This window comes from Notolepis coatsorum, assembly GCF_963971535.1.
Source record: "Notolepis coatsorum genome assembly, chromosome: 8".
NCBI classification, from domain to species: domain Eukaryota; kingdom Metazoa; phylum Chordata; class Actinopteri; order Aulopiformes; family Paralepididae; genus Notolepis; species Notolepis coatsorum.
This window is the reverse complement of record NC_140172.1, coordinates 33,670,146-33,682,247: the sequence shown is the minus strand read 5'-3', so window position 1 is coordinate 33,682,247 and position 12,102 is coordinate 33,670,146. Positions and strand designations below refer to the sequence as shown.

General features: G+C 39.2%; 1 protein-coding gene across 1 annotated transcript in view; it reads left to right on the top strand.

Moving 5' to 3' along the window:
* The window catches only part of inpp5kb (inositol polyphosphate-5-phosphatase Kb), a gene marked incomplete at its 5' end in the record, with an annotated part of 20,595 nt that extends 16,838 nt beyond the window's left edge, over positions 1 to 3,757 (top strand). Inside the window, 5 exons of the mRNA XM_084320018.1 lie at positions 511 to 730; positions 2,483 to 2,620; positions 3,018 to 3,101; positions 3,240 to 3,344; positions 3,625 to 3,757. Of these exons, the coding sequence (XP_084176144.1) occupies positions 511 to 730; positions 2,483 to 2,620; positions 3,018 to 3,101; positions 3,240 to 3,344; positions 3,625 to 3,693 (616 nt within the window). The 3' untranslated portion in view covers positions 3,694 to 3,757. The remainder of the gene's footprint in view (positions 1 to 510; positions 731 to 2,482; positions 2,621 to 3,017; positions 3,102 to 3,239; positions 3,345 to 3,624) is intronic.
* Positions 3,758 to 12,102: the final 8,345 nt, after the last annotated feature.

Here is a 12,102-nt window from a genome sequence, read left to right as displayed (position 1 = left end):
CTCACGTTTTTCTGTAGTAGTTGCAATATCCAAAAATAGTATATCCAAAAGAATGGTATAAGCTGGGTCCATAGCTTGAAGTCTTATGTAGTACATGTCCAAATTTCATATTCAGAAATGAGTGATTAGGAGCTATTTTGGTAAACTGTGTACAAAAGAAAAAGCTCTCCAGGATTCAATTTCCTCATTGACTTCAATTCATTCTGCAGTTTCTTTCTCTTCCTGTTTTCGCTCATGACTTTTCACCTAGATCCGTGATTCGCACGGCAAATGATTGATGGAGCTAGAGCCCCGGGAGTCCGGGGTGGTAATCTGACTCTGCGTGTACTCTGCCAGACGCTCGCAAAGTGACGTATCGCGCCGGTGGGCAAATCGTCCTAAAGAGGGCCCGGGGCCGGGCCGTTGCACGTTATGTGGTTTTAAAGTAATTAGCTGTAGGCAGATGTATATCCTGCTATGGCATGTCTGTGAATAAAGTCCATTGTGATATACCACCCTGTCCCTTCTCAGTGGTAAGAAGAGGAAGCCAGCCTGGACAGACCGTATCCTCTGGCGTATCAAGCCCAAAACCCCGCCCCCAGAAAATGACGACGACGACGATCGGGCATCGACTTCCACTGATGACGGGCAGGATGAGTATCCAATCCAAGTCATCCAGGACAATTACACCTGTGACATGACTTATGGAGTCAGTGACCATAAACCTGTCATAGGAACCTTCAGCCTGGAGGTAAGGGCTTGTATGAGAGGACAGTGAATGATATAGCAATGGTACCAGAGACTTCAGAAAGGGAGATGATTCAACATAATATAGCAATGGTACCAGAGACTTTTCAGAAAGGGAGATGATTCAACATAATATAGCAATGGTACCAGAGACTTTTCAGAAAGGGAGATGATTCAACATAATATAGCAATGGTACCAGAGACTTTTCAGAAAGGGAGATGATTCAACATAATATAGCAATGGTACCAGAGACTTTTCAGAAAGGGAGATGATTCAACATAATATAGCAATGATACCAGAAACTTTTCAGAAAGGGAGATGATTCAACATAATATAGCAATGGTACCAGAGACTTCAGAAAGGGAGATGATTCAACATAATATACAGTAGCAATGGTACCAGAGACTTTTCAGAAAGGGAGATTATTCAACATAATATAGCAATGATACCAGAGACTTTTCAGTCTTGTTTGCTGATGATACACATTTTTTTTGTTCTGGAAATAATTTAAAGGAACTAGCTGAATATATTGTGTATGAAATGACAAAGCTAAAGAAATGGTTTGATGTAAATAAGCTATCACTGAATCTGAAAAAAACTAAATTTATGATTTTTGGCAATCGAAAACTAGATGAAAATATAGTACTGACCATAGATGGAGCTGATATAGAGAGAGTTAATGAATTTCGTTTTCTTGGTGTGATTATGGATGATAAATTAACATGAAAATCGCACATAGCACACGTTAAAAAAAAAATGTCCAAGAGTATTTTTGTTATGAATAAAGTAAAGGATGTGTTAGAGTATGAGGCAATGAGAACACTCTACTGCTCACTCATCTCACCTTATATCAGTTATTGTGTTGAAGTATGGGGGAATACTTATGGGACAAATATAAAACCATTATATATACTACAGAAGAGGGCTGTACGAATCACACATAAAGTGAGTTATCGAGAACACACAAATATATTATTTATTAAATCTAGAATAATTAAACTTGAAGACATGGTTAAGTTTCAAACAATGTTAATTATGTTTAGGGCAAGAAATAATACACTGCCAGAAAAACTACAAAATCTTTTTCATTTAGAAAGTGAGTTTAGTAGGAGAAAATACAATTTTAAACATCAGTTTGCACGTACCACACTTAAACAGATGTGTCCTTCAGTTATTGGTGTAAAGTTATGGAATTCTCTCCATAGCGAGCTTAAGGGATGTAACAGTGTTTATCAATTCAAAAAAAATTATAAAAAAAAATATTTAGTCAGTATGAAAATCAAAATGTGATCTGAATAGTGAGATTTTTTTTTTTTCTCTTCTCTTTCTTTTCTTCTTTATTCTTTATCATTATTATTATTATTTTTCTTGTTTAACTGTGGATTGTGTTTCTTTTATAATGGTATAAATGATTATTTGTGTAAATAAGGTTATACGCCGACCATTAAGGAAAAACATGTTAGTTTAGGAATAAGGGGCAGGTAATTATAAGATTTATTCTTCTTCCTGCTCCTTTTGTCCATGGAATGGCTATTTATGATTTTTTTAATGAAGAAACTATGATTGTATTATTCCATGTGGCAAATAAAAACTCTGAACTGAACTGAACTGAACTTTTCAGAAAGGGAGATGATTCAACATAATATAGCAATGATACCAGAGACTTACAACCAAATAAAATTCCTTGTATGTGAAAACTATTTGGCAATATAGACCTTTGTGATTGTGATTGTGATTGTGATTACCATTGTGCAGCTGAGGAAGTGTTTTGACACGCCCTTGGTGCACCTGTCCCCTGAGGATGTGTGGAGCGCGGACCAGGAGGCGGTCCTCAACTACACCATCCAGGAGGACTTCATGTCCTCTACGTGGGACTGGATCGGTCTCTACAAGGTAACAGGACAAACCTGACGAGAAATATTCTATATATTCGATTATAAAGGTGAACTACTGTATGTGGGCTTGCTTTTGGAGAGAACTTTGGAACTGAGAGTCATATTTTTATAACCGAATAAACAAACTTCAGAGGAAAGTAAGAACACTGTTTGAAGCTAGAGAGCTACCTGAACATTTTCTGTTGCATTGTTGTTGTTGTTGTTGTTGTGGCGGGGCCCACTGTTTTGTTTTTGTTTATGAACATATCCATCATTCAAAGAAGTATCTTCTAGACTTACATTCATAGTGCCTCAAGATGTTGCCTCAAGAATGACATGTATAGTAAATCTGTTTTGTAAACTGAGTGCAGGCTTTTCAAATGTAAACACATGTTTCTCTCCACACTGCACAGTGCGCAGGGTTTAAGAGTGCATTCGCTTATGAAGCTTTCGTCTGGGTGAGAGAGAGTGAGCTGCCGGAGACCAGTGAGGTCATACAGGTGAAGTTCAATTCAAAGTTCAGTTTTATCTGCCAATCACATTTTGAAAACGTTTGTTTGTATTGATGGTGTGGTGCATTACAAATACATGTATGTGTGTGTGTGTGTGCGTGCGTGCGTGTGTGTGTGTGTGTGCAGGTCTCTATGAATAAAGATCACGTGCCTCTGCTCGGAGGTCAGTACATACTGGGTTACTACAGCACCAACATGCAGAGGATCGTTGGCCTCAGCGATAACTTCCAGGTGAGTCTGCAAATAAAGACCAAGAAGTGCAATACCAAGAGGGGGACATTTAGAGGTCACTGTTTCACAACATTACAGATGCTACCTTTAAGTCATAGTAACAAGTGCAATAAACGAGACAGTCTATAGAAAACATTGAAATTGTAGTACACAGTTGAACCGCAGGAAACGCCTTCTGTATGCAATACATAATTATAAATCTTTATTATATTGGTTTTTATTGCCAACACATTTAAACGTAACATCTTTACCGGGGCATGTTGTTGTGTTTACCCTGCAGATCCTGGACTCTAAGCGTGCGGTCACGGAAGGCCTGGTTTCTCAAACCACCAATGGACACAACAAATAACATTACTGTTACACAGGTTAAGAGGTTACATTACTGTTTCAGAGGTTAAGAGGTTACATTACTGTTTCAGAGGTTAAGAGGTTACATTACTGTTTCAGAGGTTAAGAGGTTACATTACTGTTTCAGAGGTTAAGAGGTTACATTACTGTTACAGAGGTTAAGAGGTTACATTACTGTTACAGAGGTTACATTACTGAGTTATATATATATATTTTGCAGTCACATACACACTGTAGACTAATTCATTGATAACAATTAAAATCAGATTATTTAACCAATGATTCTATGCATCCTAAAATCTTTAGATTTTAAACACGGTTTGGTTTTGGATCCAATTGGATAAATCCATCGTATTTAAAACTGTAATTTGCGTACAGGTGTGACGGGACAGGTTCAGTGAGAAATAACTGAATATATGCAATTAAAAACCACATTATTAATTTACACCATTAGCTATCTTTTACAAAGTAACTTAATTAAATAATCACACATTAAAGGAATAGTTCAGGAACTTAAAGCCCTATATGCTACTTACCTACCGTTCCTACTTTAAACGCCTAGTCTTTGTAGTTCACCGTTTGTATTTATAGCAAGATTATCTCCTTCTCACTGAAAAAGTTATACAAGTATTACTTGTGTTGCCTTACTGAAGAGCACAAGATCATTGTATTATCACTGTAATGAGTGTTAATGTAATACACCTGTATTCAAACCTGGGTCCCCTGCATGGGAAAACATCTACATGTCAGCCAATAGGGAACCCCTCCCTGGCCAAGGCTAATAAATGTAGACTAAGTTACCAGTCAGCCATCCAATGGGAGATGAGGGTATGGTGCATGCTCAAATTGCACTGGTGGAGTGTTCAGGGACAAAATGCGTCCAAATTGTAACTGCGCATGTGTCCTACTCCAATGTTTGACGCAATATCGATTTTTCCGATTTTTTTTGTCCCTGGCCAAGAGAGATATCAGGCTTACTAGGCTTCAGACCAAGAGAGATATCAGGCTTACTAGGCTTTAGACCAAGGGAGATATCAGGCTTACTAGGCTTCAGACCAAGGGAGATATCAGGCTTACTAGGCTTTAGACCAAGGGAGATATCAGGCTTACTAGGCTTCAGACCAAGGGAGATATTAGGATTACTAGGCTTCAGGCCAAGGGAGATATCAGGCTTACTAGGCTTCAGACCAAGGGAGATATTAGGATTACTAGGCTTTAGACCAAGGGAGATATCAGGCTTACTAGGCTTCAGACCAAGGGAGATATTAGGATTACTAGGCTTCAGACCAAGGGAGATATTAGGATTACTAGGCTTCAGACCAAGGGAGATATCAGGCTTATAGGCTTTAGACCAAGGGAGATATCAGGCTTACTAGGCTTCAGACCAAGGGAGATATCAGGCTTACTAGGCTTCAGGCCAAGAAAGATCTCACTAGGCTTCAGGCGAAGAAAGATCTCAGGCTTACTAGGCTTCAGGCAGGGGTCTACTCTTGTTACCAGTACTGTACATGTATTTGACCAGCTCCCACCACAGAGAAACCCGTGCAGGACACGGCATCACTCTAACCCACCTGAAACATGCTGTACCAGCCAGCAAAAGGGGAATCCACCCTGGGCCCCACTCCTTGGGGTATTTGCCTTACCTGGTCTATTCCATGGCATGTCACTACCCCCTCCACCTACTGTCGGAAAACCTGCTGGCTGGAGCCAAGTCAACAACTCAATGTGACTTCTTCGCTGTACTCAACAGCCAGGTCAGCAACTCAATGTGGTTTCATCGCTGTGCTAACTCAAACTAACAAACAGAAGCTGACTCTAGATCAGTGACCAGGAACACTTGTCCTCATGACCTTACTCAAACTAACAAACAGAAGCTGACTCAATCAGTGACCAGGAACACTTGTCCTCATGACCTTACTCAAACTAACTATCCAGGGAATGACACCACTGGAACCCACAGGTCCGCCAAATGTATACACTGAGAATATATATGTATTTTTACATACCGGTATGTATATTATATATACTCAAAAGTCCCAAACAATCCTCTTATTTAATTTTTAAACGTTTTGAATCTATTTAGTATATTACACATTTTCATTTATTTTTCAAAACTATTCCACAAATTAACTCAAATTAACTGATACACGTCTTTGTTTTGCATTTGTTCTAATATTTGTTAGATATTGATATGTTAAAAACCTCTGGAGATACTGTCTGGAAGCATCTTATTTTTGACTTCAAACATTAATTGTGTAGTTTTAAAGTCCAACAAATGGACTTTAAAACATGATAATCCGCTCTGTTTACAATTCTTATAGCTCTTGTCTGTAGTATTACATTTTGTGTGTTTTGCCTAACACACACAGTAGGTAATGTATAGAACTATTAAAGAATGGTACAATATATGTAATGAATTTGGATTGAGAATATATTTTGTTTTGTGCAACATCGCAATGGACTTCAACATTTCTGTCTCTACATGATAACAACTCCCAAGAATTTATTTTCATAAACTCTTTCTATTTCAACATTATCTATCATGATTTGTACTTGATTATTACTTTTCAATTTCTAAATATTATAAATGTAATTTTATATAAATGTAATGACAACTTGTTCATCTGTTCAACTTGAGAGTTTGATGTGGATGCTTATATTTTTGACCAAGTCAAACATTTATGTTAATGTCTGCTTTTATGTCAGAAGACAATAATTAAATTGTGTCCAAAGTATATGTACAAATTAATAATATATAACATCTATTAAAATAATCAGAAACAATTTAAAAGAGTGTTTTAGATGTATGTTTATCCATCTAGATATTTATTTTAGGTTTGAGCATGTCTTAATGTTTCCTGTTATTCAACTGTTGTTCCCGACATCAATGCAATACCGTTATGCCTTGTTTTTCTCCCCCCCCCTCCCCCAATGTTTACAGTACGTTTTGATCATTGAATGATCCTAAAATATCTGATGTTGCAAATGTCTATATGAATCAATACCAATTGTCTTGCGTATACCTGTGTCATGACATTTTTGGGTGTGTGTTATTTGAGAGAGAGAGAGAGAGAGAGAGAGAGAGAGAGAGAGAGAGAGAGAGAGAGAGAGAGAGAGAGAGAGAGAGAGAGAGAGAGAGAGAGAGAGAGAGAGAGAGAGAGAGAGAGAGAGAGACTGACTAGGAGAGGGAGTATGTGTAGTTGAAAATGTTATATTATTAATTATTTAATTATTGATTAAATATTGATTGATATTTTCAGCCGACATGTAAGAATGTAAGTATTTGTTTTTATAATGAAATCACATAAGAATATAACATTTGAATACTAGTGACTATAGTATTTGCTATTGCAACGGCTGTGTATAGTACATTTAAAGACAGCACTTTGATATGACGTTGAATAAAGACAAGTTGTCATAATTTAACAATTCATGAAAGGTAATCTCACCACAGCACTTGTTTTCAATTGGATCAGCAGAAATATGTGTTCTGTTACACAACGTGACAATGACATAGTAAAATAGGACAACACTCACCCAACCTGCATCTAAAATGATGACTGTCGTCTTTCAGAGATCAGAAGCAGAAAATCTTTCTTTTCCCCTTGACCTGCCCAGTCAATACCATGGATTCTCCAGCTGGAGGTGGTAAGCTTCTCTGAGTGTCATCAGCCAGGCAACCAATCACGTGCCTCACTACTACCCAGGGCCACATTATACCAGTACAGGGGCCCCTGAGAGAGACGGTGCTGTGGGACAGACGTGTCTATTATACCAGTACAGGGGCCCCTGAGAGAGACGGTGCTGTGGGACAGACGTGTCTATTATACCAGTACAGGGGCCCCTGAGAGAGACGGTGCTGTGGGACAGACGTGTCTATTATACCAGTACAGGGGCCCCTGAGAGAGACGGTGCTGTGGGACAGACGTGTCTATTATACCAGTACAGGGGCCCCTGAGAGAGACGGTGCTGTGGGACAGACGTGTCTATTATACCAGTACAGGGGCCCCTGAGAGAGACGGTGCTGTGGGACAGACGTGTCTATTATACCAGTACAGGGGCCCCTGAGAGAGACGGTGCTGTGGGCAAAGCCCCCACTGCTCTGGAACACTTAAAGGGCCTTTTAAACATATCTGACAAAAAAACTATGCTGGGGCCTCTTTTAATTAAAACCATGCTTACATGGCCACATGTTCAAACTGAAATGAGTGAAATAATGCAGTTAATCTACATGTGGATCCTGAGTCTCTCTGGGGGCCTCTGGTGTTGAGGGGCCCCGGGGTATTTGCCTTTTATACCCAGTCAGTAACCCATGTTGCTATACCCGCCTGTTAGTGTCGGACAACCTGCTGGCTGGAGCCAAGTCAGCAACTCACTGCAGAGTTGTGCTTGTCAACAATAACATTGTGTCAGGTGACGGTAGTCATGACCAGCGATGTCTCAGGGTCTATATTCATAAAGCTTCCCAGAACAGGAGTTCTGATCCAGGGACAGTGTGTCCAGGAATGCGTGTCCTTAATGACCTTATTCAAACAGACTGAAGCTGACTCTAGATCAGTGACCAGGAACACTTGTCCCCATGACATTATTCAAACTAACAGACTGGAGCTGACTCTAGATCAGTGCTGCCACTTTGAGAGGCTTTGTAAATAACCATCAAGGAAATGTTTTTAGAAGTGAAAGCCCTAAGGAGTGAAGCGTTATATGGGAATGTTTAAAAATATGATAAGAAAAACATGTTGACCCTCAAAGACAGTTTCATAGTAATAAGAGCTGTCCAAAATGATTGGCATGGTGGAAATGGTCAATATGCATCACTCTTTGTATTTTCCGCTATTGGATTTACATGAAATATGGTATCCATGCTTCAAATATAGTCAGTCCTGACATGTAAGGTGGTCTGTTAAACCCACTCTTGCTTGTGTAATGGAGTTAGAGGAGCAAGTTCAACTCACTCCCCATAAATACTACCCTTCTGCTAACAGTTTGACAGTGGAACGTCATCCAGCTCCAGCTCCAGGAGAATGCATGAATGAGACCTGCTATACAGTTGCATGCTTTATGTAAATACATGTGACGCACTTTGTTCCATAGCATGTGAAGCATCAACACTAAACAGTCCAAGAAAAGGTCACAGGAGCAGAGGGGTAGTTAATGCCTTTATTCCGGGTGTCTCCAACATGCTGACTGTGTCTTCAGCAGAGTCACAAGAGGACAAAGGCAATGATCACTCTTCACACAGCTACCCATGAGAAATGGGGCGTTTATCACTCAATTAGCCAAAGTCCACACACTCTGTGCAGCCACATAAATGTATTTATAAACAGCCATATGCAATTACAAAAATAGAAAACACAATACAATACATCTACAAATAAATGTATATGAGGCATGATTTACAAATTCAATTCAATCTCGAAAGATCACAGTTGAGAGTGAACTCTTATTTACAATGTCAAGGAAAAATACAACCCAATGAATATAAAAAATAAAAACAAGAAAGTCAATCAATAAAACAATTTAAAACAACTGAAGACTGGGGTGAAATGGTTGGTCATTAAAGATTTTAACTGACCAAAAGATACTAATGTATTTTAAGGTACATTCCAGCATGTTGCATGAGTCTGGGACGCAGATTTTTCAAGTTCAGTGTAAACTCTGGGGGGTTTGAAGTGTAAGCCAATTATTGGAGCGAGTATGATAAGGTCCAGAAGCACAGTTCAATAATGAGGTGATATAAGGGAGAAGATCTCCAACAATGGCTTTTATATAGAAACAGATGCCGCTTGTTAATGTGAAATAAAACGTCTTGGTTTGGGTCTAATAATCACATAGTAATTCAAAATGTTTAACAATGTGATGGTAATCTGATGGTTAATAATTTACTTAATAAAAGTCAATTGAAATCTTTAGCTTGGTGGTTGAAAGAAAAGCTTAAAATAGAAATATTTACATACACAATTCATCATGACTTGATTGACTGGATTAAGGTCTGTGTGTTATTTTGATATCAGAGATGTGGGAATAGATATCACCCTTTTCTTTTATTAATAATGCTCTGATTTTAACCACTCCAATACCTATGGGTGGTGCTCAGCTGGTCACGTGGGCCAGAAGCCTCAGCCATGTATCTAACTACTATCTTGTATATATTTCTATCTGTCTGGCTAATAAACCGTATTAACCGGATCTCAATTGACTGAGCATGTTCTTCATGATATCCACAATATCCTACACTACAAAGACGTATCTCATCCTCTCATACCTCATCTGCACCTGGCTCGCTGATAACAACCTATCATTACACCTGGGTAAAACAGAGTCCATTCTCTTTGGATCAAATAACAAACTCAGCCAGGCTAACGGCTTCTCTGTTACAGTGGGTGACAATATTGTCACAAGGAAAGATGAAATTACCTACCTGGGTTCCATCCTAGAGGCAAATCTTTGAAAATGGCAACCAAATTAAAAACGTCAACCAACGAACAAGATTCTTGTAGCGGATCTCCTCTCTGGTAAACAAGAATACCTTGAAGACTCTAACAGGAGCACTCATTCAAGGGTACTACAACTATGCAACTTGCAAGAAGATACACTACACCACGATGGTACCCATGTACATGTCGAAATACTTCCCAAAGGTCAGGGAAGACCATGACCACAACACCAGAGGGAGCTCCACAAATCATGTTCAACCCAGATTCGGCTCAAACAAGGGACTAAACACGTTTCGCAATTATGCCACATCAATGTGGAACGCCCTACCCACAGCCGTAAAAAATGTGAATCCCTACCCACCTTCAAAACCTCTCTCAAAGAGCACCTATGGGAGGCTGCAATTCGAAACTGGCCCCCGTAAATGTCTGAACCCCCCTCCCACCCACCCACCCCCTCCTTGTACAGTTCCCTATATTTACTGTTAGGATCTGTACTGTATATTTGCATATCTTGTATGTCACAAATGTAACAGTACTGTATATCTGTATGTTGTGTATGTCATAAATGTCATTATGAATTGAAAATGGGGGACCCTAATGTAAACAAGACGAAAGTCCAGGCCCCGTTCCCCGTACCTGGATAACTGAGTTAGCCGGATAACTTTCGGTCAAGTCTGACTTAAGCCGGACTTTCCCGTTCCCCGAAGCTGGATTGTCTAAATCACCATGACAACAGATCAAAAAGTTTGAGCCTGGTCGAGAGCAGGGTTTAAGTTCAAGTTAGCCGGATGAACCATCGCCACGCCCCCGCAAAGAAGTGACAGCGCGTTTCCTGAAATTATTCCCACAGTCTAGGATCTGCATTATACCATTCTGAATTACGTTTTTGTGCTCCATTCTTCCAGAGGGGGCTTTTGAAATGTAAAATAGACCCAAAATGCTGATACTAAATTCACTTTGTCCTAAATAATGCACGTTATATACCGTGGCGCTCGCTCGGTGCGATGTACACATTATGTGGTTATTTTAACAACGCGCAGCATTGCAAATGTGAATCCCGCGGGGATATCCTTAATGATTGAAACCTATCGCTCGTTTGGCTCTGATTCCTTTCATATTCTCCGCTGTGGATGAGGAGCGAGGAAGGAGAGGAGCGCCTGGATTTTGTTTCATTCAAGCATAAAATTGAAGTGTCTATGCGTGGATTGTGGATCTTGTGTGATATTGTAACTGGGATTAAAATGTCTGATGAGATGCGCTGTTTGACGGATTTGAGAAATTGAATTAGCCGTTGACGTCACATTAATGAATGAGAATAAAGAGATAAAACTTCATTCAAAATAAAGAATATTCTAAACACGGGTCTCTCGTTCATTAATGTATAAACAATGAATTTATCCCATCTGGCACAGTGGTGCAGCGGTAGTGCTCAATCCTGGCAACCCGGCGACCGGTGTTCGAAACCCCGTGTTTCCAATATAATTTTTTGGAATATAATATTAATGATTATACGCAAAGGTAGCCTAGTTTTAAGTTAAAATATTATAAATCTACATGCATTGAGGATGACATTCTTTATATAGCTCTCAACGTGCACCAAATTGAATTATTCCTACATTGCAAAAAGAAGGAAAAGACTAGGTTTCGAACCCCGGTCGTCTGCGTGAAAGTCAAAAGAAGAACCCGTTACACCACAGTGGAGATAAGTAAAAGATCGACCATACATCAATCAATGGGTAAGAGAGCCGTATCGTTATTCTGTATAACAGTTTAACTAATTATTTTCGCTAGCAAGATCTCATTTGATTATTCAATCCAGCAGGCAAGTTTAAAGAAATATAATCTGATTGATTGAGGTAATGAGGGACTTAAAATTAGCCTATAGATAACGCATTTAACTTGTCGGCGAGGCGATTGAGCCGTACTGCAATATGTTAATAAAGTTTTAAATCAATTAATCAATCAATGCCGCT